This window comes from Rana temporaria, chromosome 7, assembly GCF_905171775.1.
Source record: "Rana temporaria chromosome 7, aRanTem1.1, whole genome shotgun sequence".
NCBI classification, from domain to species: Eukaryota; Metazoa; Chordata; class Amphibia; order Anura; family Ranidae; genus Rana; species Rana temporaria.
In genome coordinates this window covers 69,294,242-69,320,351 of record NC_053495.1, presented here as the reverse complement: position 1 = coordinate 69,320,351, position 26,110 = coordinate 69,294,242, and the positions used below count along the sequence as shown (strand labels likewise).

Sequence of the window (26,110 nt, the reverse complement as noted above, 5' to 3'; positions counted from 1 at the left end):
AATTGCCTCTGTGCTGGTAAATAATTGCATAAAGTATTTTTCGTACAAATTCCAAAAAGTTCATACAAACTAAAATCAAAAACTTCATGTATCAAATATAGTGATCCAAATACATAAGAAGGAAAATATATATCTTTAAAGTGATCCAGTGATCAAAAGTGCTGAGTGCACACACAATAAGTGTCAACATTTCATATAAATAGTAACATCATTAACCACTTAAAGAGGAAGTAAACCCTAATGGTAAACCCTAACGGCACGATCACCGTTTCTAATGTGCGCCTGCGCCGTTATCTACAGCGAATGCGCCGTAGACATTGGCGCTCGTCTCTATTGTAAATATCTCCTAAACTGTGGCGATTTAGGAGATATTTCCAGCACCTACAGGCAAGCCTTAATCTAGGCTTACCTGAAGTCCACTTTAAGGTCCGAGCCTCTTTCTGAGATTTGTTGTTTAGAAGTTAAAAACAGGTGTTTTTGCTAGAAAATTACTTTGAACCCCCAAACATTATGTAGTTGTCTTATAAGCGCACTTTTTTTGGGAAAACAATACACTTTTTTTAATTAAAAAATAAGAAAACATGCTATGGTAAAAAAAAAAAAAAAAACATGCTATGGTAAAAAAAAAAAAAAAAAAAACTTTGTTTGCACGTCAACACATTTTTTATTTAGTGTCATTGCATCAAGGCACTCATGCGAACATCCAGATAGCGCAGCATTTCCTCTATAAATTAAATATTGCATTTGCACAGTCATATGGGACGGGATCAGTGCTAGCAGCTGTCCTGATAGGAGGTATTAAATGTTTACAAATTTTGGGTAGCTCGCAAGATTTCTTGGTTTTAGCAATGTAGAGAAGTTGCCATTGGAGAAAAATGCAAGAATAAAAAAAGCACTAGGAAGAAAAATAGGATTTTTAATAACAGCTTACCTAAAAAATCCTTTTCTTGGAGTGCACCATGGGACACAGAGCCTTTAATCATTACAAAGTGGGTTGTATAGTTCACCAGAGGTTATTGAACACTGGCACACCCAATGAAGACAAGTTCCCCTCTATATAACCCCTCCCATAAGGGAAGTACCTCAGTTTTGTAGAAAAGCAGTAAGGATTCCATAGACCATAGGACCTCTGTGTCCTGTGGTGTACTTCAAGAAAAGGATTTTACAGGTAAGCGGTTATTAAAAATCTTTTTCTTTATCGTACATCACGGGACACAGAGCCTTAAATCATTACATAGTGGGACGTCCCAGAGCAATGCTCTATATAAGGAGAGGGAAACACAGATCAAGCAGACCACCATCGGACAAGAGTCCTCGTGTCCTCTTACATCTATTTGATAGAATTTGGTAAATGTATGGACTGAAGACCAAGTTGCAGCCTTACATATCTGAGCCATAGAAGCCTGATGATGCACTGCCCATGAAGTACTTATTGCCCTATTCGAGTGCGCTCTAACAGGAAAAGAAGGAGTTCTATTCTTCAAGCCATAAGCTTGAACTATCACCTGTCGAATCCACCTAAAAATGGTGGATTTCGATGCTGCCTGGCCCTTTTTAGGACCCTCTGGCAGAATAAACAAGATATTTGTTTTACTTATCTGAGCAGTTGCTTGCAGATAAACCTTTATTGCTCTCACTACATCCAGAGTGCAATAATTTCCCCCCCCGCCGATTGCAGTTCTGGAAAAAAGGAAGGTAAAACAATATCTTGATTCAAATGAAACGTCAACACCACTTTAGGAAGGAAGGTAGGATGGGGTTGCAATACAATTTTGTCTTTGTGACAAACTAAATAAGGCTCTTTACAAGAAAAAGCTGCTAATGCATAAACTCTCCTAGCTTAGGAAATTTCCTACTCAAAAGAATTAACGGAATATGGCGAATAGGTTCAAAGGGCTGCTTCTGCAAGACCAACAAAACTAGATTCAAATCCCATGGGCACAAAGGGAGGCCTAACTGGTGGATTTACCCGCAGTACTCCCTGAATGAATGCCCGGACCAGGGAATGAGATGGCAGCGGTCTCTGAAAGAAAACTGACAGAACTGAGATTTAAACCTTAATGGTACTCAGGGCCAGTTTCATATCTACCCCCAATTGACAAAAAAAAACCAGAATTCTACTAATGGCAAACTTTTGAGGGTTCCACCCTCTGGATTCACACCTGGAAACATATGCCTTCCAGATTCTATAATAGATGAGCCTGGAGGCTGGCTTTTTAGGATTGAGAGTGGAGAGAACTGGGCTGGAGAGTCCACGTTTCTTCAATATGTAGGTTTCAACAGCCAAACCGTCAAATTTAGCCTTCGGAAGGAAGGATGGAACACTGGACCCTGTGATAACAGGTCTTGGAAGAGTGGAAGAATCCAAGGCTCCCCCACCACCATCCTTATGATTTTGGTGTACCAGGCTCTTCTGGGCCAATTCAGGGCCACCAGGAGAACTGGTATTCCCTCCTTTTTGATTTTGCGAAGCAGTCTCTGTAAGAGTGAAACCGGAGGAAATGCATAGATCAGTGAAAACTGATTCCAGGGAATCATTAATGCATCTGTTCAGAAGGCAAGAGGATCTTTTATCCTTGACACAAAGGTGTCCAACTTCTTGTTGACCCTGGAAGCTAGCAAGTCTATGTCCGTGGTCCCCGATTTCCTGCATATAGCCTGAAAATGTCGGGGTGAAGAGACCACTCTCCTGGTAACAGCTGCTGGCGGCTCAGGTAATTCGCTTGCCAATTTTTTACCCCTGGAATGAAAATTGCAGAAAGACAAGGAACATGACCATATCAATATCTGGTTCACTTCTTTATGAGCATCCCGACTTCAGGTGCCCCCTTGATAATTGAAATAGGCTACCGCCGTAGCATTGTCGGATTGAATCCGAACAGGGTAACCCTGTAACCTGTGTGTCCAGGTTCTGAGGGATAGATACACCGCCAAAATTTTCAATATGTTGATGGGCAGGCCTTTTTTGAACTTGGACCAAGTTCAATGGGCTGAGGCCTCTTCCAGAGTCGCCCCCCAGCCAGAAAGACTGGTACCCATAGACACCACCTTCCAGGTGCCCGGGAGGATGGATTTTCCGCTTTGCAAATTCTTGTTTTCTAACCAACAACTGAAGCTTTGGTGCACCATTGCCGACAGGTGCATTGGTAAATCCAGAGCTTGGATTCTTCTGTTCCAGGTAGACAGGATACTGTTCTGCAGTAGTCTTGAATGAAACTGGGCATAAGGGACGGCCACCCTCTTCCCCAACAACTTCATGCAGAGGCGAATGGATGGACCCCTCTTCGCCTTGATCATATGCATCAGTTCTCTTAAAGATCTTATCTTTGGCTCTGGAAGAAATACTCTGTGTCTATGACCATGCCCAAATACTCCCGCCTCTTCAGGGGTTGCAGAGAGGATTTCTGTAGATTTAGGATCCATCCCAAATGCGCTGGGTATTCTACCGTACTGCGCACCCTGTGATTTAACATCGCTACTGACATTTCTACCAGGAGTAAGTCGTCTAGATAAGCAGTCACCGCTATGCCCTGTGCTCTTAGGTTTGCCAAAAGTGGGGCCAAAACCTTTGTAAACACCTGGGGTGCAGTAGCCAAGCCGAAAGGCAGAGCCACAAACTGGTAGTGGCTGTGTTCCACTGCAAACCAAATGAACTTTTGATGAGCGGGATGGATAGGCACATCTAAGTATGCGTCTTTGATGTCTATTGACGCCAGGAATTCTCCGCCTTGTAGGGCGTCTCCATTCGAAAATGGCAAACATTCCGAAACTCATTCAGAGCTTTTAGATCCAGAATGGGTCTGACATCTCCATTTGGTTTTGGAACCACAAAGAGGTTTGTATAAAACCCCAAACCCTGTTCTACCAGGGGCACTTCCGTTATCACCCCTTGGGACAGCTAGTGATCAAATGCTTGGAAGGAGGGTCTTCTTTTTAATGGATCCTTGGAGATGTTTGCGTTTAGGAACTGATAAGGTAGGATTTCTCGGAATTCCAGCATGTACCCCAGGGATACTGTGGAAACTACACACTTGTCCTGAAATTTCTGAAGTTCCCCCCCCCCCACTTGGCCGAGCGAGGGCATGCCTTCACAAGAGGGCTTTTGGGTTCTGTTTGTTAGTTTTCTGAACCCATGGCTTTTTGCGACCCTGGGTTTGACTCTGGGTCTTAGCTCTTGCGGCTGGCTGAGAATGCCGTCGCCACTGCCTGGAAGTTGAGGTTCCTGGAACCGGGGGGAGGGGATGCTTGAAACATGGTGGTTTGTTCTTTATCTTATCTGGTAACAGAGTCATTTTACCACTTGAAATCTTTTGGATGTACAGGACAAGTTAGGTTCTTATTTACACAAGAGATGGCTGCATCTACTGTGGGCAGACTCCATTTCTTGGTAAATTTTTCCTCTATGGGATAAAGAACTTCAAATTTCCTGGGAGGAGAAAAACGCCTATCTGGATGTAACCAGTCTGTGTAGATAAGATTTTCTAATAGAGGATGAACCGGAAAAGAACATGCAGCCTATGGGGATTTTAATGAACCCAAGGAGGAGACAGGTGATTCAGCTAATGGTAAAGAAGGCGACTTAAATGTTGAACGCACTGCTTCAGCATAACATTGCACCTGCAGCTTAAGAACTTGAGAGGCCGAGAAAGGTTCCTCTGAAACCCCTGATCCATCCGACTGCTCCTCATCCCTATCCCCTGATGGAGATAAATCGTCATCCTCCTCCGATCTTTCAGAAGGAAAGTCTAAAACAACAGAAGGGGACCTGCTTCACTTTTTATCCCACTGACAGGATGCTGCGATTAAAGTAGCGATTTTCCCTTCTAAGTTGCTCAAAGCGGCTGCTAAAGTGTCCTCAGTGACATATGCAGGAGCTGGCAAAACAGGAGAGGGTGCTATGCCAGACAACGGCAACGGCTCATCCTGTGCAGGTGCTTCCGGTCTTACAGGGGAGGCTGGGACTGGGCAGGAATGGCTGGAACCCCCCCCGATTCAGGTGGTGATGCTTTTGAGCCCTTTTTTGTCCCTGAATTCCTCCAATGGGAAGACATAGTCCTGTGTCTCCGTTTGCAGATCTTGCAGCCATCTGAGATTTGTTTCAAAAGATCTCGCTCCGCGCATTGTGCAGTAGAGCGGCATGCACGCCAACGTGCCCAATCACGTGACCACGGCCACTTTCTGGCCATAAACTCCCAAAAGCTCGCCCTCGTGCGCGCATGTTAGGGGAATGGCGGCGTATCGGCAATCATGCCGGAAGGGGGGAGAGGAAGGAGCGCTCTCCTGGGACCCAGCAAAGGGTACCAACTGGATGAGCCTCTTGGTCACAGCAGAGCCTGCAGCGTAAGGAAAGCTCTCACTGCAGCTCTTGTCAAGTAAGTATCTGTAAGAAAACTTTCAGCTCTCTACTCCCTCAAGTGGCGGATACAGGTAAGACATCCTTACTCAGAAAAGAAAGTCCTTAAAGTGGTTGTAAACCCAACCACACATCTTGCACCTACAGGTAAGCCTAGATTAAGGCTTACCTGTAGGTGCAAGAAATATCTCCTAAACCTGCACGGTTTAAGAGATATTTAAAGTAATTACAGGTGCCGATGTCTACGGCGCATGCGCGCCGTACACAACGGCGCAGGTGCACTGAAAGTGCAGTTTTTCTTAATGGCATAACCAGGGTTAATGCCATATTCCCGCGCATGCACAGCGATCTCCTGGTCCCACGTGCATGCGCGGGAGTGATGTCATCGCCGCTCCGGCCAATCACAGCGCCGGAGCGGCGATAACAGGAAGGAGATGCGAGGGGACATGGCGGCGGCGGTGGAGGGGGACGAGGAGGACTTTGGGGGCTGCGATCTCAGGTAAGTGCCACATAATGAGCTTGTGTGCTGTGCATACTAGCTCATTATGCGTTTCTGTTGCAGGTTATTTTTTCCCCCCTGTTTTTCGGGAGGGGGGGGGGTTTACTTCCTCTTTAAAGTGTATTCAACTTTAGAATTTTTTTCGGGTGCCAATCTTCACCTATCTCGGCGGGTATGTTGTGCCAACCTTCAGGGATATGGGTTCTTACATAAAAGGATACCTCTTCCCTGGACTATGTAAAAGACTCTGCCAGAAACGTTTACGCTCTTAAGTATATAGCGAAAGTACTGGATCCCAGAGCCCAGTCCTCCGAAGAGAGACATTACAGGCAAAACCTCAATCTTCTGGGAGGTCCGGGTACCATCCATTTTAGGCGTATGAAGATAAGCGTTTTTGGATGGATCTGTTTGCGCAGCTCTTTGACCACCGGAGGGATCTTTAGCAGAGCTTCTTAGCACCTCCTTAGACGCGACCATCTCCTTAGACACTGGCGAAAAAACTGAGGTACTTCCCTTATGGGAGGGGGTTATATAGAGGGGTACTTGTCTTCATTGAGTGTGCCAGTGTCCAATCACCTCTGGTGAACTATACAACCCACTATGTAATGATTAAAGTCTCTGTGTCCAGTGGTGTACGATAAAGAAATATGGCCATTTTTTTAGTACACAAGCACAAACTGAGGCATGCTGGTAGTAAGAGATGCTATCTTGGACTGGCCAACAGTTGTTTTGTTTTACCAGTGTCTAGGTGGCAGTATAACGCAAAGGTTTACCACTTGCCGATGCGGGCGATAGCGGAATGACGGCTACAGCGTGGTCAGCTAATTCTGGGAGGGCGTACAATGACATCCTCTCAGACTTGCGCTTCCCGCACGCCCCCTGGGGTGCGCACACAAAGTGTCCATGCTTGCCGGGTTCACTGGACTTGGCAGATCACGGTAAAGGGCGAATGATAGCAGCCCATTACCACGTGATTACTCCGTCCAATGATGAAGCGATCACTTGTCAACAAACCTGTGCATGGCCTGTACATCGTGCGAGGAGAGGAGGGAGACCGCAGCAGCACTCACCTCTGCCTCATTCTAGCCCATCTGTGCCTCAATGATGCCCATATGAGCCTCATTCATGCCTCATCCGTGCCACATCAGTACCACTACAGTGCCTCACAACAGTGTAATAGGTAGTCAAGAAATGCGATTTGCAATTTTATGTCCCTAGAGCACCTGAGGTTGCCCCTTGAAGGTTGGGCATTTTTATGTGGCCAGGCTGTGTAAAAGTCTCACACGTGGTATCGCCATACTCAGGAAAAGTAGCAGAAATAATTTTGGGGTGTAATTTTTGCTATGTACATGCTACTAATTAGAAATATCGTGTTAAAAAAAAAAATGTGTTTTAAATTTTCTTTCCACATTTTTCAAAAACTTGTGGGAAAAATTACATGTTCAAAAGTCTCATAATGCCTCATAGAATATAGGCTGGGGTGTTTGCTTTCACAAATGGAGTCCTTTTGTGGGTGTTTTCATTGTCCTGGTGCTCCAGGGCCTTCAAAAGTGCGATAGGTTGTCAGGAAATGATGTGAAATTTATGCTCCTAGAACGCATGGAGGAGCTACTTGCATATTGGGCCTCTCTATGTGGCCAGGCTGTGTAAGTCTCACACATGTGCTATCGTCATACTCAGGAGTAGCAGAATGTATTTTGGAGTGTATTTGCAAGTATGCCTATACAGTGTGTGAGAAATAACTTGGTAATATGACAATTTTGTTTAAAAAAAAAAAGAATCTTAATTCTGCAAAGAATTGTGAAAAAAAAATTACAACTTCGAAAAACTCATCATGCGTCTTACTAAATACTCTGGAATGTCTACTTTCCAAAAAGGGGTAATTTGGGGTGTATATGTACTTTAATGGCTTGTTAGTGTGTCAAGAAATGAGAGGAGATTGCCACCATAGCTTGTAGACTATAACTTTCACAAAGACCAAATAATATATACTTATTTGGGTTATTTGTTTACCAAAGATATGTAGCGGTATAAAGTTTGGCCAAAATGTATAAAGAAAAAATACTAATTTGATAAATTGTATAACCGAAAAGAAGAACATTTTTTTTTAAACAAGATTTTTGGTTTTTTTCATTTATAGCGAAAACAATAAAAAACTCAGTGGTAATTAAATACCACCAAAAGAAAGCTCTATTTGTGTGAAAAAAAAAGAACAAAAATGTCATTAGGGTACAGTGTTGCCTGACTGAGTAAGGCTGCATTCACACTATAACGTGGCGTACGTGGCGTATTTTGCCGCGATTTGTAAACTTTTTTTTTTTTTACAAAACATTTTACATTGATGTCTATGCCGAAAGCCGCCTGAAAAAAAGGGTCCGGGACTTGTTTTCAGGCGGCAGGCGTACGGCGTTCGGCGTGAGATGTGAACCATCTCATAGACATCAATGTAAATTCGCCCCGCCAGCGGCACGAGCATCATGCTTCAGGCGTATATACGCCTAGGTGTGAATGGGCTCTTAATGTGAGAGTGGTGAAAGATGAAAATTGGCCTGGTTAGGAAGGGCAAGTGGTTAAAAACGTCCTGTGTCCCTGTTCTGTGAGCTGTTTTTTAAATGCAGTAGAATAAAATGGACAACTACCGTATTTATCGGCGTATACCGAGCACTATTTTGCCCTGAAAATCAGGGCAAAATCGTGGGTGCGCGATATACGCCGATACCCGCTTTCCCGCCATGAGTTTGAATACTGCGCCCGCATATAGCGAGCGCAGTACACTCGTGAATCTTCGGCCAGTCTCGGCGCCTCTCGTACTGACGTCCTGTTGTCCTGAGCGTACAGGACGTCAGTGCGAGAGGCGCCCGAGCCTGCCCGAAGATTCACGAGTGTACTGCGCTCGCTATATGCGGGCGCAGTATTCAAAGTCGTGGCGGGAAACGAGCGGGAGGACGCCGCCGAAGGACGCCGGACCCGCCGAAGATGGACACCGGACCCGCCGAAGATGGACACCGGACCCGCCGAAGATGGACGCCCGACCCGCCGAAGATGGACGCCCGACCCGCCGAAGACGGACGCCCGACCCGCCGAAGACGGACGCCCGACCCGCCGAAGAGGACACCCGACGAGGCCGCAGAAGGACGCCGGACCCGACGAGGCCGCAGATGGACGCCGCGCAAGACATCAAAACTGTAAGTACAAAACAACAAAATATCTTTTTTTTCCACAGGATTGGGGGCCACTTTGGGGGTGCGCGGTATACGCCAGAGCGCGTTATACCGCGATAAATACGGTATATTTGATTTTGAATATCTGTATAATATTCATATCTCAGCAGTGTGCAATGCATAACACATGAATACCTGAGCTGCTATTGTTGAACGCTTAGGACCCATCCGTAAGAGTTTTTCTGGGGACGGAAAGCTGAGAAAAATCGATGCATCAACAGGTGGAAGAGGGGCTGCAGTGGGCGGCGATTCCTTAAACAAAAACATATACAATCAAATATATGGTTACATTTTCCCTTTACAAACTCTAAACATTAAATGGTTACACTAAAGCTAGGAACAACAGCTGTCTGCACATATCCAAGTAGCCCGGAAAACCCAAAACCAAGTGGGTGCCTGTTTTAGTGTAATATTATCAGCTTACGAAACTCAACATTTAGAAGCACTAGAACATTCATGTTGGCATAAAAATATTGCGCTGTAGTACAGTCTATGCATGTGTTAGTGTTTCAGTTGTTTTATATTGAATATCACAATGACCCCACTAAGGCAATGTATCTGTGCTGCAATGTGCCCCAAACACACAGCAACGCACTACCATGTATAATTGCTTCCTTAACTACTTCCACTACTTCCCTTGTCATCTGACATTCCTCTCCTACATGTAAAAATCAACATTGTTTTGTTAGAAAACTACTTAGAACCCCTAAACATTATACATTTTTTATAAAACAAAGGCCCTTGAAAATAAAATGGTGGGTCTTGCAATTTTAATGTTACACGGTATTTGTGCAGTGGTATTTTACATAAAACATTTTTTCTAGAAAGAATACACACTAAATAATTTTAATGCACACACACACACACACACACAATATAATACCAATTTTCTTGGTAAAATATAAAAGATGATGTTACGCTAAGTAAATAGAACATGTCATGCCAAACTAAGATACTAAAAAACCTTTACAGGTTATCAGTTTAGAGTCACACAGAAGCTATAACATTTGCAGCGATACCTCATATGTGTGGTGCAAATACCATTTACATATGCATGCGCAACCTACGTATGCAATCAACTTTGCATGCGAGCACAGGACGCTTTAAAATGTATTTATTTTTACACTCTCTTCCATTTTTTTTATTAACTTTATTGCCATCACAAGAGATGAACAACATCCCTTGTGATAGCATGGGCAGAGACAGGTACTATTTACAGAGACATCCTGAGTCTACTAAAGCAGGGTTTGACAAACCCAGGGCGCCAGGTCGCAATTGCTACTAGAATTAGCGACCTGGCGCCTGGGGGCGACAGAGCTGGGGTATACTGTGCGTCTCATCGTAATCGCGTCGGGCCGCGCCGACCGCTAATTGAGGCTGCGGCTTTGCGGCCTATGCTTCCCAGGGGCGTACCAAGGGGACTGGAGTGAGGTGAGCTGCCGGCCGGGATGGATCGGATGAAATGAGAGAGCATGCAGACTGTCATGGAGTTACCGCCGTTAGCTGTGCCTGTGTGCGGGGTCAGGGATGATTGCAGCAGAGAGCACAGAGATAGGCGGCGGGCGCTCTGCCTTCCGCCCTGGGGATTGGGGAATTCTGCTGAGGGGGCAAGGCCACCTACGTCACTGCCACAGGGAGTCACTCAGTAAAGGAGCTGCCTGGAGGCTGCAGACAATGCAGAGTGCACACGTCAGTCACGTGATAACGGTGAGATCACACACAGAGCGCAAACAGCGGCGTTAAGGTAAGAGAGCGTGACTAAATGCAGCCAGAAGCCGCCATTTTACAGTATATATGGATGGTTTTGATTTGAACACCTGAACGGCACTAGGAATGGGATCAGTGAATTTAATTTTTTGTCCAGCATTAAGCACTGCTTTGTTCCAGCATCAATACAAGCAAATTCTCCTATGTTGCTGCCTATAAAGAGTTATTCTTGGCATCTCCGCCATTCAGGAGAAGCCTTTTAATTTGATCCGTGAAGATATTGTTAATCTACTTGCCTCTCAACCCTGGATATTATTATCACTTTATTGGTGTCACTTGAGCGTCAGTAGCAGTTAGTTTCGACCCAGTGTTACATTGTATGCCGCACTATTAGTCCCGCTCTAAGTTGCTAAACGCCGCCATTACTAGTATTAAAAAACAAAATAAAGAAAAACTCCAGTGTATATATATATATATATATATATATATATATATATATATATATATATATATATATATATATATATATATATATATACACACACACACACACACACCATAATTCGTAGATTAACTTTCACACAAAACCTAATAATAATATACACTTATTGTGATTTTTTTTAACCAAAGACATTTAGCAGAATGCGTTTTGGCCAACATTTATTGGATATGTTTTGTTGCAAAAAGTAAAAATATTGTTTTTTGCTTTCAACATTTGGGGTCTTTATTGCGCAAAATATAAAAAGCTCTATCTGTGGAAAATTATATAAATTTCATTTCTGTAGTGTTGCATGGCGCAATTGTCAGTCAAAGTAGCGCAGTGTCGAATAGCAAAAAATGGCCTGGTCATATAGGAGTTAAAACCTTCTGGAGGACAAGTGGCTAAAAATTCTTAGGGATAAGAAGAAGGTTAATGGGCAAAAGCTGAGAGGCATAACTGTGGAAACCTGTGTTGTGCATCTGTAAAGATACACATCAGGGCCTCATAAGAGAAGGGGTGCTTTGCTTTTAAAGAAAAAATATATATAAAAAATTAAACATTTTGGAGACTATGCCATTAAGTAATAACGTGTACTAAATCTTCTTTGTGTGGGAATGCAACAAAACATTTTTTGTGTTTGAATTCTGAAAAAATGAAACGTGCCGCAAAAACTGACACCAGAAGATGCCAAGCAACTGCGAATGACAAATTTCTTTGCGAAGACTTCTTGTTCAGAAAGTGCAGTGCAACATGTTACTGCAGAATCAAACAGCACAAGAAAAGAACAACCAGCAGAGAAGTCCCCATCAACAAGTCACCCTCAAAATTCATGAAGAATGAAGTTTAAAACATGATTGGTGCAAGGAACTCACACGGCTTAAATTGGACCATAACACAGGCATAGCCATATGTGAGATTTGTGCCTCCTTCCCTGGCATTGCTGACCACACATCCAATATTGTGAAAGGGTTTTCGGGACCATTTAAACTGGTGGCCTTCAAAAAACATGGAAAGTTACTCCAGTATGAGAAATGTATAAAAGCCAAAAACCCCCTGTTGGCTCCAGAAGCTACGCCATTGGCTGCATGCATTAAGAAAATGGACTAAGGGATGTTCAACCACATGAAAGTTCTATTTAACCACTTGCTTACTGGGCACATATACCCCCCTCCTGCCTAGGTGAAATTTCAGCTTCCGGCACTGCGTCGCTTTAACCGACAATTGCGCGGTCGTGCGACGTGGCTCCCAAACAAAATTGATGTCTTTTTTTCCCCACAAGTAGAGCTTTCTTTTGGTGGTATTTGATCACCTCTGCGGTTTTTATTTTTTGCGCTATAAACAAAAAAGAGCGACAATGAAAAAAGAATACAATATTTTTTACTTGTTGCTATAGTAAAAAGCCCATTTTTTTTAAAAACATTTTTTTCTCTCAGTTTAGGCCGATACGTATACTTCTACATATTTTTGGTAAAAAAAAAAAAAAAAATCGCAATAAGCGACTGGTTTGCGCAAAAGTTATAGCGCCTACAAAATAGGGGACAGAATTATTATTTTTTTACTAGTAATGGCGGTGATCTGTGATTTTTATTGGGACTGTGACATTATGGCGGACACATCGGACACTTTTGACACATTTTTAGCACCACATTTATACTGCGATCAGTGCTATAAATATGCACTAATTACTGTATAAATGTGACTGGCATTGAAGGGGTTAACACTAGGGAGTGAGGAAGGGGTTAAATGTGTACCCTGCATAGTGTTCTAACTGTGGGGGAGGGGGACTGACTGGGGAGGTGACCGATCTGTGTCCCTATGTACAAGGGACACAGATCGGTCTCCTCTCTCCCTGACAGGACGCTGTCTCTGTGTGAGCCGGCAATGAGAGATGATCTCATATGTTTACATTTGAGATCATCTTTCATTGGCCGCACAGATTGCATAGCAAACAGCCACTCTGATTGGCCGTTCACTGCGATCTGTGATTGGCTGTGTCCAAGGGACACGGCCAGCACAGAATTTCCCCGCTGCGAGCTCGGGAGCGCGCGCGGGGAACGAGCAAAGGGGCGGACGTCAATTGACATCCTCCTGGATTTTCAGGTCCGCGCTGAAGCCGTCATTCGGCTATAGCGCGGGCCTCAAGAAGTTAATGTGGCCTATTATATTGCAAAAAACAACAAGCCATATACATAGCTAGATTCACGTAGACCTGCCTAACGTTAGGCAGGTGTAGCGTATCTCATATACGCTACGCCGCCGTAAGTTAGAGAGGCAAGTGCTGTATTCACAAAGCACTTGCATCCTAAGTTACGGCGGCGTAGCGTAAATGTGCCGGCGTAAGCGCACCTAATTCAAATTGTGAAGAGGTGGGCGTGTTTTATGCTAATGAATCGTGACCCGACATGATTGGACGTATCCCAGTGCGCATGCTCCAAATTACGCCGCAAAAACTCATTGGTTTTGACGTGAACGTAAATTACGCCCAGCCCCATTCACGGACGACGTACGCAAACAACGTAAAAATTAAAAAAATCAACGCGGTTCCGACGTCAAGATTTAACATTGGCTGCGCCATCTTTTTGGTGGTTTATCTTTACGCCTGAAAACGCCTTACGTAAACGGCGTATCTTTACTGCGACGGGCAAGCGTACGTTCGTGAATAGGCGTATTTTGCTGATTTACGCATTCTAGGCGGAAATCAGCGTACACGCCCCTAGTGGCCAGCTTAAACAGACAGCTAAGATACGCCGGCGGTCGTATCTTAGCTACATTTAAGCGTATCTCAATTTGAGAATACACTTAAATGTACGACGGCGCAGATTCGGAGTTACGACGGAGCAGATTCGGAGTTACGACGGAGCAGATTCGGAGTTACGACGGCGTATCTACTGATACGTCGTCGTAACTCTACGTGAATCTGGCTAACAGACTTTAAAAGGTTTGTTAGAGCTGACAGGGGAAACTAGGGCTTGCTGTGAGAGAGGAGTATGCAAATGACAAGAGATGCAAGGAATTCATCTCATATATTGCAACTGTAATCCGGAAAGAACTCATCTGTGAGCTAAAGGAGGCCAAATATGTTAGATTGATTCTAGATGGATCAACTGACAAAGGAGGAGTAGAAGAAATAATATTGTATGTCAGATACATCAAGAACAATAGAATCAAAGAAGTATTTCTATCAGTCCTACCTCTTGAAATGGCAACTGCAGATGGGTACTTAGAAACCATCAGTACCTGAGTGTATCTGTCCGGCCGGCGTAACGTATCTCCGATACGTTACGCCGCTCTAACTTTGGGCGCAAGTTCTTTATTCAGAAAGAACTTGTGCCCTTAGTTACGGCGGTGTAACGTATGTGTTGCGGCGTAAGGCCGCGTAATTCAAATGGGGATGTAGGGGGCGTGTTTTATTTAAATTTGGCTTGACCCCACGGCATGCGCCGTTCGTGAAAACATACCAGTGCGCATGCTTGAAAATCCGCCGCAAAACGTCATTGCTTTCGACGTGAACGTAAATTACGTCCAGCCGTATTCGCGAACCACGTAAAAATTTCAAAAGTCGGCGCGGGAACCGCGGCCATACTTAACATAGGATATGCCGCACATACCCCTTATATAGCAGGGGTAACTTTACGCCGGAAAAAGCCGAACGCAAACGACGTAAAAAAAAAGCGTCGGACGGTCGTTCGTTTCTGAATCGACGTAAATAGTAATTTGCATATTCCTCACGTAAACAAACGGAAGCGCCACCTAGCGGCCAGCGTGAAATTGCAGCCTAAGATACGACGGTGTAAGACACTTACACCTGTCGGATCTTAGGGATATCTATGCGTAACTGATTCTATGAATCAGGCGCATAGATACGACCCAGCGCACTCAGAGATACGACGGCGTATCAGGAGATACGCCTTCGTATCTCTTTCTGAATTTGGCCCCTGGTCTTTTTTCCCAAACCAACTGATTAGAATTGGTACAGATGGTGCTGCAAGCATGATTGGAGCTGAAAATGGTGGAGACCATTGGCGGTGTCGGCAGCCCGGGTTTGCAGCATACATGGGACAGGCGGCCAGCTAAGCGAACCAACATTTCTAAGCGGGGGAGCACAACAGTCACTGATCATTGAACTGCGAGGGATTGGCACTCAAAGTCACTATTTATATTCTGCTATATCTTGTACCAAGGGATTGCATCTGATGTCTGAACTTTGATCTCACTATCCCCATCAGGAATAGTGGAACCCCTAGTGCTTATACAGTTATCACCTTTGCGGACTTTAGCACTGTTAGGGGGAATTTTTATTCTTTTTTATTATTCTTTTTTCTCATTTATATTGGAGAATTCATTAATGTTCCAGCTCACCACTGCTGTCTGTAATAATTTGTTGGTCTGCTCTCACTAGGCTGTGAGAATTGACAAGGTTTTTTGGGCAAATTTGCCACTCCAACCCTACTCTATCTGGTCACAGCCACAATTTTTTATCTGCTGGCTTGTACAGTGTCCTGTCCACAAACCTGATATCACATTTTATATACCACACATTGCACGCAACCAACCGATATTCTAACACACTCCCAAAGGGAGCCAACGCCGTTGATGTTCACCCTAGCTTTTGTTTGACACATCATTCATTTAAATATTTTTATTTGCACTTGGTGTCATTATCACACTGACTTTATTGGTGTATTTTAGGAACTAGGAGCCTAATTAGGGTTCATATCTAGGTGCACTAGCAATTGAGTCACACCTGAGCACATTTTTTGATCACAGGCTTACCCTGCAATTGCTGGCCTGCACAGGGTCCTGACCTGAATTGTATTGTGCCTTTTATTGGGTTCTTTATATATTTTTTTATTATTTTCCACTATCATTTTCTGTCTTTTTTCAACACATCTGCTAATTGGATACCAACCTATGGTGGAGGTCCATTAATAAGCCACTCACTTGGCAGCCAGTTGCACTTGGCACCATCAACGGGGCAACCTACACACGCCTCTATTTCTTCCAGTGTGTGTCTAAAGGGGGTCCACGCATATTGGACTAAGCCCTAATCCAGGTTATCCAACACGGGCTTAACAATACAGGATACCCACACCCCATTTAATTATAGTCGGTTCAGCAGCGCCACTATCCCATTGTTTGTATATTAATCCTATTGGTCGCTTATGAGACCTTTCAGGGAGGCATCAGCTTATTTACACATACCCTAAGCGCGGATTTTTTCTCACTTTTACTTGACTCTGTTTTAACCACTTAAGATCCGGACCATTATGTAGGTTAAGGACCTTGCCCCTTTTTGCGATTCGGCACTGCGTCGCTTTAAGTGACAATTGCACGGTCGTGCGACGTGGCTCACAAACAAAATTGGCGTCCTTTTTTTCCCACAAATATAGCTTGCTTTTGGTGGTATTTGGTCACCTCTGCGGTTTTTATTTTTTGCGTTATAAACAAAAATGGAGTGCAATTTTGAAAAAAAAAATGCAATATCTTTTACTTTTTGCTATAATAAATATCCCCCAAAAATATATAAAAAAAACTTTTTTTTCCTCAGTTTAGGCCGATACGTATTCTTCTACCTATTTTTGGTAAAAGAAAAAAAAAAAATGTATAGTGTTTACAAAATAGGGGATATTTTTATTGCATTTTTATTAATATTTTTTTTTTTTTACTACTAATGGCGGCGATCAGCGATTTTTTCGTGACTGCGACATTATAGCAGACACATCGGACAATTTTGACACATTTTTGGGACCATTGTCATTTTCACAGCAAAAAGTGCTATAAAAATGCATTGTTAACTGTGAAAATGACAATTGCAATTTGGGAGTTAACCACTAGGGAGCGCTGAATGGGTTAAGTGTGACATCATATGTGTTTCTAACAGTAGGGGGGCAGGGCTGGACGTGTGACATCATTGATTGTCTGTCCCTATATCAGGGAACAGACGATCAATGACACTGCCACTGTGAAGAACGGGGAAGGTGTGTTTACACACACACACACCTCTCCCTGTTCTTCAGGTCCGGTGACCGATCGCGGGACACCGGTGGAGATTGGATCCGCGGGTCTCGCGGTCATGGAGCTTCGGAGCCAGTTGCGTGCGCGCGACCCCACGGCGGGGCTTAAAGAGAGACACGTACAGATACGTGATTGTGCCCAGCCGTGTCATTCTGCCGACGTATATCGTCGTGAATGGGTCCTAAAGTGGTTAAAGAAGCTGTACCAATTTTACCAGCATTCACCCAAGAGAATGCGACAGCTAAAGCAGGTAGCTGAAAAATGTCATGAAAAAAAATCCAGAAATTTCAGTACTTGCATAACATAAGATGGGTGTCAAGCAAAGTCAGTGCTCTCTCTGCACTTGTCAAAGATTGGAAATGTGTGACAGTCCACCTTGAAAGTGTTGCTGCAGAAAGACAGTGCTTCTGCAGTTGCACATGGTTTGTTAAAAAAAAATATTTAAAATTTGTTCACATGCTCCATTTTCTGCTTGGCTATCTAGAAATAATTAAGAACCTCTCCCTTTTATTTCAAAGGGAAGAGCTTTTCTTAAGCACAATAGAGTTGCATGTGAAAAACACAATTTCTTCTTTAAAATCACTCACAGATGTTCCAAAACAGTATGAAGAGAGATTTCTAACTGGAACGTCAGTCAAAGGACAGTATCTAGATGTACAGTTGCATGTACTCAAAAATACTGCAACTTCTTTGATCCAAAATGAAAATAACAAATTGATGCAGTATGGTGCAAAATATCTAGAAGAGCGATTTCTCATTCAAAGGAATATTTAACGTTCCACTTCAGTGTTTGATACCTTTGCCTGGCCATCGGAAAAAGCACTACAGGACTATGGGTGTTGATGACATTACAACATTGGCTCAGCATTTCCATAAACAACTCTCAATGCCTGAAATGCATGATAAATGCATGCATGCAATCCACAATGAGTGGTATGAATTTAAAGTTCTTGGAAAAGAAAAAAAAAAAAAAACTGAACTTCTGGATTTGGCACTCTCCAACACAGACAGATTTCCAGTTTTGGAAAACGTGTTGTCTATAGCAGTGTTCCCCAACCCCCGGTCCGCGGCCCAGTGCCGGGCCGTGGCTTATTTGCAACCGGGCCGCGAAGGCTGCACTGTGTGAGGTGCGGTGGCGGGCAGAGAGATGACATCTCTCACCGCCCGCCTGTTTAACGGCACTTCTGCCCACACAGCAGGGCTGCTACATTGGCGCTTCCGGGACACACGCTCACACCTAGCATCACCGCTCTTCCACCGAATGTGCGGCGGGGAGCAGAGAGATGACATGTCTCGCCGCCCGCCTAGCATCACCGCTCTTCCCCCTCACAGCATGCGGAATGTCGGAGGTGCGGCGAGGAACAGAGAGATGACATCTCTCACCGCCCGCCCTGCATCTCCGCTCTCCTGCCCTCACTCAACTGTACCTCTGTACTACCAATGCAGTGCCATTCCTCATCTGGTGGCACAGGCAGGTGACATGGTATTCCTCATCTGGTGGCACTGGCAGGTGACGTGGCAAGTGGCATTCCTCATCTGGTGGCAGGCAGTGGACGTGGCAAGTGGCATTCCTCATCTGGTGGCAGGCAGTGGACGTGGCAAGTGGCATTCCTCATCTGGTGGCAGGCAGTGGACGTGGCAAGTGGCATTCCTCATCTGGTAGCACTGGCAGGTGACGTGACATTCCTCATCTGGTGGCAGGCAGTGGACGTGGCAAGTGGCAATCCTCATCTGGTAGCACTGGCAGGTGACGTGGCATTCCTCATCTGGTGGCAGGAAGTGGACGTGGCAAGTGGCATTCCTCATCTGGTGGCAGGCAGTGGACGTGGCATTCCTCATCTGGTGGCACTGGCAGGTGACGTGGCATTCCTCATCCGGTGGCAGGCAGTGGACGTGGCAAGTGGCATTCCTCATCTGGTGGCAGGCGACATGGCAAGTGACACGCTGATGGCTCCCACTGATTCTGCATTATGGTGAGTTGAACTATTTCATTTATATTACAATGTAATATAAGAAATAATGTGCTTCAATCATTCTGACACCATACCAATCATGGTAACGTGATGATTGAAGCGCCAACAGCAGAACACCATCTATTGCCCTGATAAATTGCACGTTAAAAATTGCTTACCCCCGCCTGTGCGTACACCCCCCCCCCTCGCCGGGCCTTGGCACAATTTTCTTCCAGGCAACCGGTCCCCAGTGCCAAAAAGGTTGGGGACCACTGGTCTATAGGGTCTGTTTTGCCTGTCTCAACCGCATGCTGTGAGAGAGGATTCAGCGTAATAAACCTTGTAAAAAATAAGTTCAGATCTTTAAGGCTGCATTCACACCTAGGCGTAGGCGATTTGCGGCTTTTTTTACCGCGATTTGCCAGGACAAAAACGCGTAGTTTTTAACCGCGGTTTTGTACAGGTCATTGTCGGCTATGGGAAATGCCCAAGCCGCCAGATACGCGCGACAAAAAAGGGTCCAGGACTTGTTTGAGCTTCAGGCGTTCGGCGTGGAGATGTGAACCTTCTCCATAGAGAATAATGTTATTTTTCCCCTCTAGCGTTTTGAGCGTCGCGCTTCAGGCGACAAAACGCCTAGGTGTGAATGCAAAAGTTTAGGTGATTTGTTGATTACCAACATGAATGGACGGACCATCAGTGAAGGATTTTGATCCTGCAAAGGCTGTTGACCATTTGTACTTTAATTGCAAAAGTACAAGGCAAATTCATGGGCACAAAAAGCCAAGTGAAAAAAAATGGCATTGCATGATTAAACACTTGGTTTTACATCAGAATATATTCATTACCTACACAAGTTAAATGCCTATATATAAAGTTTCTAGTCATCTTTCTGTGTACATTTAAGATTGGTTAATTTTTATATTGAAAATAAAGCTTTTTTAGCTGGCTCCTCGATTCCAAGCAAATTTGTCAAGCCCTGTACTAAAGCCCAGATCTGTCTTCTACCCTTAAAAGCATCTAAAAACCGAGATCAATCCAGTAATGGCTTGTTTACACCTTGGCAAAACTGGAAGTGACAAAACACTCAACGCTTACACATTCTTAGACCATAAAGATGTTTGGGACGTTTCAGTCCCAAGCTCCTGGGAACCACCGGCTTGGGACAAGAGAGCCCCTTCCAGCCACAGGATAAAGCAATCCTGTGGCTATTGAGTTTCTAGGACTGATTTTGCATTACAGAGCATCGTTGGCCAAAAAAAAAAAAAAAAGATACATGAAAAAATACTAAAAATGTGGGCATTATATTGGGCTTATGTGCACCAAGATTTATCAAACTAATTATTCCTGAAAATGTGTGTTTTAAATATGGCTGTGCCTCTTACTGGGGTCTCTCACTTTAAGTATTTGGGAATTTATGTTCAATGATTTGACAATCTGTCTGATAATCTCTACCAGATTTGTCATCAGTTTGTACACAAATGCACAGTATAGAAACCCCTGACTCCTGTGGGTAATGTGAACCTCATATGGCCTACCTACCCAAATTCCTATACAAATTCAGACATACTCCTATATTCCTATATCCATCTTTTTTCTGAACTAGACCAGGCCATTACCTTCTTTATTTGAGCTGGTTTCACTGCCAGAGTGGCAAGGTCTACTCTACAACCTCTGTCTAAAGGGGACTTGGCTCTCCCCAAAAATACTACTGGGAGGCTGCACTTGTCTTGGTCAACTGCTGTTGGAAGGCCACATGGTTTAATATATGTATTTCAGGAGTTGTACTGCCTGGTTGATACAGCCATTTGGCCTAAGTTGGAATTTGTCATCTCGGAATACCAGTACAGCAGGTTTACCCAGCAGTAATTTGCAACTGAAGAATGCATATCAGAACCTTCATCTGGAAGAAAGGAATCACGCATACCCCCTGGTGGGGGGAGTAGAGCTTGGCTTCAAACCACCTGGTGTAATGAAGATTGGAGTGCCTGATTACCATGACTGCAAACAAAGCTTCAGCAATCAGCTGCTGTTACTGATTTCCTGAGTTATAGAACAGCAAAGGCCAACTGTTACTGAAAGATGACCCAGGTCAGAATCAGTGATTCATGGACAATTTGCTGCCCCTAGTGGAGATTACAACATGCTTCCTGGAGGACGGCAAGCGAGGAAGAGGACGGCCTCTGGTAGATTTAAGTTTGCCAGAAAGCTAAATAAGTGGGCAATGGGTGTTTGTGTGGGTGGTGTCTGAGTGGGCTTTAAAAGTACTGGCCAGCTGGAGTGACTTCCTCTTCCTCTTAATAAATAAGGGAATACAAAACCACCACACATTTATTTAATTTGCCCATGAGCAGACCAATCTGGAGGCTGTGCTGCTGGGCTCATAGTTGGAGCTTATTAATTTAGTGTATAGGGGCACTGATCAAACTTGAATCACTGCTACTATGAAAACAATGTTGGCCTGGCAATAGGTTACTGCGGCCTTGAGTGAACCACACACCGTCTCTCCCCACTGTGGGGTATTTCCTGTCCACCGCATTTGAGGTCCGTGCCAGACCCACGGGGTTTAGGCCTGGTATAGCATCAGGACCTTGCGACAAATCCTGCCTGATCGATTTCTCCTTCCCTTTAATTAGTTGAGAAGTAAATTTCAGCTTCCTTTCAGGGTGTTATTCATGTTTTTACTGCTTAGACACACAGTACAATTGCAATTTTCTGATTCCATCACTTGAGCTTCCCATTCAGTAGAGACTTTAACCACTTAAGACCCGGACCAAAATGCAGCTAAAGTACCTTGCCCCTTTTTGTGATTCGGCACTGCGTCGCTTTAACTTACAATTGTGTGGTCGTGCGACGTGGCTCCCAAACAAAATTGGGGTCCTTTTTTTCCCACAAATAGAGCTTTCTTTTGGTGGTATTTGATCACCCCTCTGGTTTTTATTGTTTGCGCTATAAACAAAAATAGAGCGAAATTTTGAAAAAAATTAAATATTTTTGACTTTTTGCTATAATAAATATCCCCCATAAGTGCGCATGCGCGGGTTCCCGAGGACGGACGTGTGCTGAAGGAGCTCCGCACCCCCCCCCCCCGGCCAACTATAGCTAATACAAGAGCAGGCAGCGGCTCTCGCTAATAGCGCGATCGGTGACCCGTGGCGGTGATGAACAGAAGGGCGAGGGGACAGCCAAAAAAAAGCCATAACTATCAGGCTAAGCCTCAAGGAGAAGCGGGACCCTCCCAAGGACACAGGCAGCATTCCAATATGGCGCTGGGCCGCGTCGACACACGAGGCAGCCAGGCCTCCAGGTCACAGAGACCGCAGCTGGACGAAGGGGAGTTCCAGGCTGGCCATCCCAGGGATCCCTTCTCCTCTCAGTCTTCAGGAGAGCAGGAGACAGAGCTGCAGGGTGAGTCTTTATCACAGCCCTCATCCCCTGCCACATACAGAGGCATGCAGGACATGGTTGATTCCACTATGTCCTCCATGGACAGGAATATGGCCGAGCTGACAGAGGCAGTGTTTAGCCAATCTAGCTTACATGCTTTAACACCCCAACCACCAGCATATTCAGGGGATGCAGTCCTGCTAGCTCGCTTCACAGCAATGCTACAACAGGAGCTATCTAAAGCCTGCTCTTTGATAACCACAGACCTTAAAGGGGTTGTAAAGGTAAAAGTTTTTTTACCTTAATGCATCCTATGCATTAAGGTAAAAAAACATCTGACAGCACCACCCCCCCCCTCCCGAGCCCCCGTTTTATCATCACAGCGGATGACGCGGCGCGCCGGGGGGCGAAGTGATACAGTCGGCGGCTATGGCCGCTGCTGTATCACGGGCGCGCGCTCGCAAAAGCTTTCCACCATGCGAGGGAGCTCGCATGAACGTGGAAAGCTTTTGCGAGGAGGAGCCGAGACAGCCGCCGAGGGACCCCAGAAGACACAGATCGGGGTCACTCTGTGCAAAACGAACTGCACAGTGGAGGTAAGTATAACATGTATGTTATTTTTTTTTTTTCTAAATTGTACCTTTAGTGTTCCTTTAAGAGAGACATTCATGGCCTGGGACAGAGATTTGAGATGATAGAAACTAAAGTGGACAGTACAGTCAGAAAGGTCAATCAAAATTCAAACATGATCACTGACCTTCAAGATCGGTTAGATGAGGCCTATACTAAGATTGAAGATTTGGAGAACCGCTCTCGCAGAGAGAACGTGCGCATACGTGGTCTTCCGGAAAGCCACACTGACCTGGAAGGAGCCATGAAAGATCTGATGAAAGAACTGATTCCTGACATAACGGCCCCAAGGAAGGATGGCCCCAAGGAAGGATGGCCTCGCGTGACATTATAGTCAAACCGCACTATTACAGAATCAAGGAGAGGCTGATGCTAGCTGCACGCAATAGACAGGATCTGGTACTGTATGGAGCACAGATTCAACTTTTCACTGACCTAGCCCCTTCCATGGTGCAAAAACGCAGGAACCTGAAACTTTTGCTGCAACAACTTGTGCATAAGCAGATAAAATACCGCTGGGCTTTCCCATTTCGGCTGTCGTTCTATCAAGGCCGATCCCATTCCTTCACAAAGTTCTCTGATAGCGAAGATCTTTTATTGAGCCTTGGAATCATCACACGACACTCGCAGTCCTCCAGATCTCCTCAGACGACCTGAACATGGACTCTACTGGGGTGAGCTGAAGTCTTTTCTTGTTGACTGAATTAGAGTCCACTGAGGGCCGTGGCCTGAACCTAGTAGCCCTGGTTGCGCGTGAAGCGTATGGTTCCTGTTATACCCAGAACAATTTCATTGAAGAAAACATTTTCCTCTTTTTTTTTTGTTTGTCCCCTACCATTTTTTATATTGACTTTGCTGGGTACTACTGAAGTAGAAATATGTTCCATGTTTTTTGCCTTTGACCTGCATTTATGGTTTTAGTAGGTTGATCCGGGAGGCCATCAATGCCACCCAGTTGCGAGACTACTACTCCTCTACGGAGGAAGGTACCCTTGCTCATACAAATCCGGATGTTGTATCCGGCTGGGGCTATTCCCCATAATGTTGTTAAATATCTCAGGTTGCCTGTGAATAGTTTTACAGGCCTATGGTCGAATGTATGTTTTTTGCTCTTTTACCTATATCTCTTTTTCTCTTTCCCCTATGGACCTACCCTTCTCCCCCGGGTTCCGGCTCCGTGCTCCACAGTATCCACTTGGCCCTGGTCCCAGGTTGTGCCAAAGTCCTGTCTTTGTGAGGCTTCGGACTCGTGCTGGTTGACACAAGGTAAGAGTGCTCTGTCCTACCACGATGGCCGGTAGTTTTCCCACGGACTATTCGATAGTTACCCATAATGTACACGGTTTTAATTCCCCCACTAAAAGAACTAAGGCCTTTCAATTCTATCACAAACAGAAGGCTGATGTCCTTTTATTACAGGAGACTCACTTCTCTAAATTGTCGGCTCCTAGGTACCTAAATGTGAAATATCCACAATTTTATTTGGCTAGCGGACCCGCTAAGCGGGGTGGGGTGGCAATCTGCCTATCTAGACGGACTCCCTTCACAGTGATGAAAGATAAGGAAGGCAGATATGTCATGGCAGCTGGTCGCCTCCATGACCAGTTGGTCACCTTTATATCTTATTACGCCCCAAACACGGGACAGACCAAATTCTTTAGTAAAATGCTCAGAATATTAATGCCTAAGGTACTGGGACAGGTGATAATGGGGGGAGACGGTAATATCCCGCTAGATAGAATAATGGACAAATCGGATCCAGCTAGACCGATCCTTAGAAGGCCACCGACTGGTAGTAACAGGGTTGCGCGCCTGTTACATCTATACGATTTGATAGATGCCTGGAGGGAGGGTAATCCCACGGTTAGAGACTACACGCACTTTTCACAGGTGCACCACACATATTCCCGGATAGATCACATCTTGGTGTGTACCCCTTTGCTGCCGTACATGACGTCGGTTAAGATACTGTCGACCCGACCCCATGGTCAGATCATTCTCCAGTTAAATTGTCAGTGAAAGGACTGTGGTCTAAACCTAGCCCTTCTCCTTGGAGACTTAATGCTAGCCTACTGAATGACCCCTTACTATACGCCGAAATCGAAAAGGCACTACAAGAGTACTTTAGTAATAATAAGGCATCAGATACTTCCCCTACCATTAATTGGGGTGCTCACAAGGTCACGGTGAGGGGTAAATTGATCCAATTGGCTGCTAGGGAAAAGAGGAACCGGGAGCAAACGATAAGGCAATTGGAGGATGATCTGGACCGCCTGTTGGAGGAACAGCGAGGAAACCCCCAGACTGACATTAGGCGTAAGATAGATGACGCACGGTTGGCTCTTAATCTTAGCCTGACCACCCAAGCAGAAAAGCATATCAGCTGGTCCAAGCATAGATTCTACACAATGGGGGATAAACCCACCACTATGTTAGCTAGGAAGCTAGTACCCCGACAACATGCTGCAACGCTACCTAAATTACGAGTACCCGCAGGTCACCCCACCCAGAACCGGAATCCATTCTTGGGGAATTTCAAAAATGTTATGCAACGCTTTATAGCTCTCCCGCTAGCTACGAGCCCTCCAGGGCGGAACAGTTTTTCCGCGATGTGCAATTGCCCCGACTCACCCAGGCTCACATGGAGCTAATGGATGGGGAATTTACGGAGCCCGAAATTAAATTGGCCATAAAAAACATTCATCCATCTAAAGCACCGGGAGCGGATGGCTTCACTGGCCATTACTATAGGAAATATAACGAGATCCTTGTTCCACATTTGTGTTCCTATTTTAATGACTTAAGGAGGGGAAATACTATTCCGGACCACGAAAACGTAGCGTATCTACATGTCATCCCAAAACC

At 44.9% G+C, this 26,110-nt stretch overlaps 1 protein-coding gene across 2 annotated transcripts in view; it reads right to left on the bottom strand.

Moving 5' to 3' along the window:
• The window catches only part of RANGAP1 (Ran GTPase activating protein 1), a 218,029-nt gene that overhangs the window by 16,475 nt on the left and 175,444 nt on the right, over window positions 1–26,110 (bottom strand). For both annotated transcript variants that reach the window (XM_040359566.1, XM_040359567.1), the window contains exon 12: window positions 9,209–9,325. In XM_040359566.1, coding sequence (XP_040215500.1) covers window positions 9,209–9,325 — 117 coding nt within the window. The remainder of the gene's footprint in view (window positions 1–9,208; window positions 9,326–26,110) is intronic.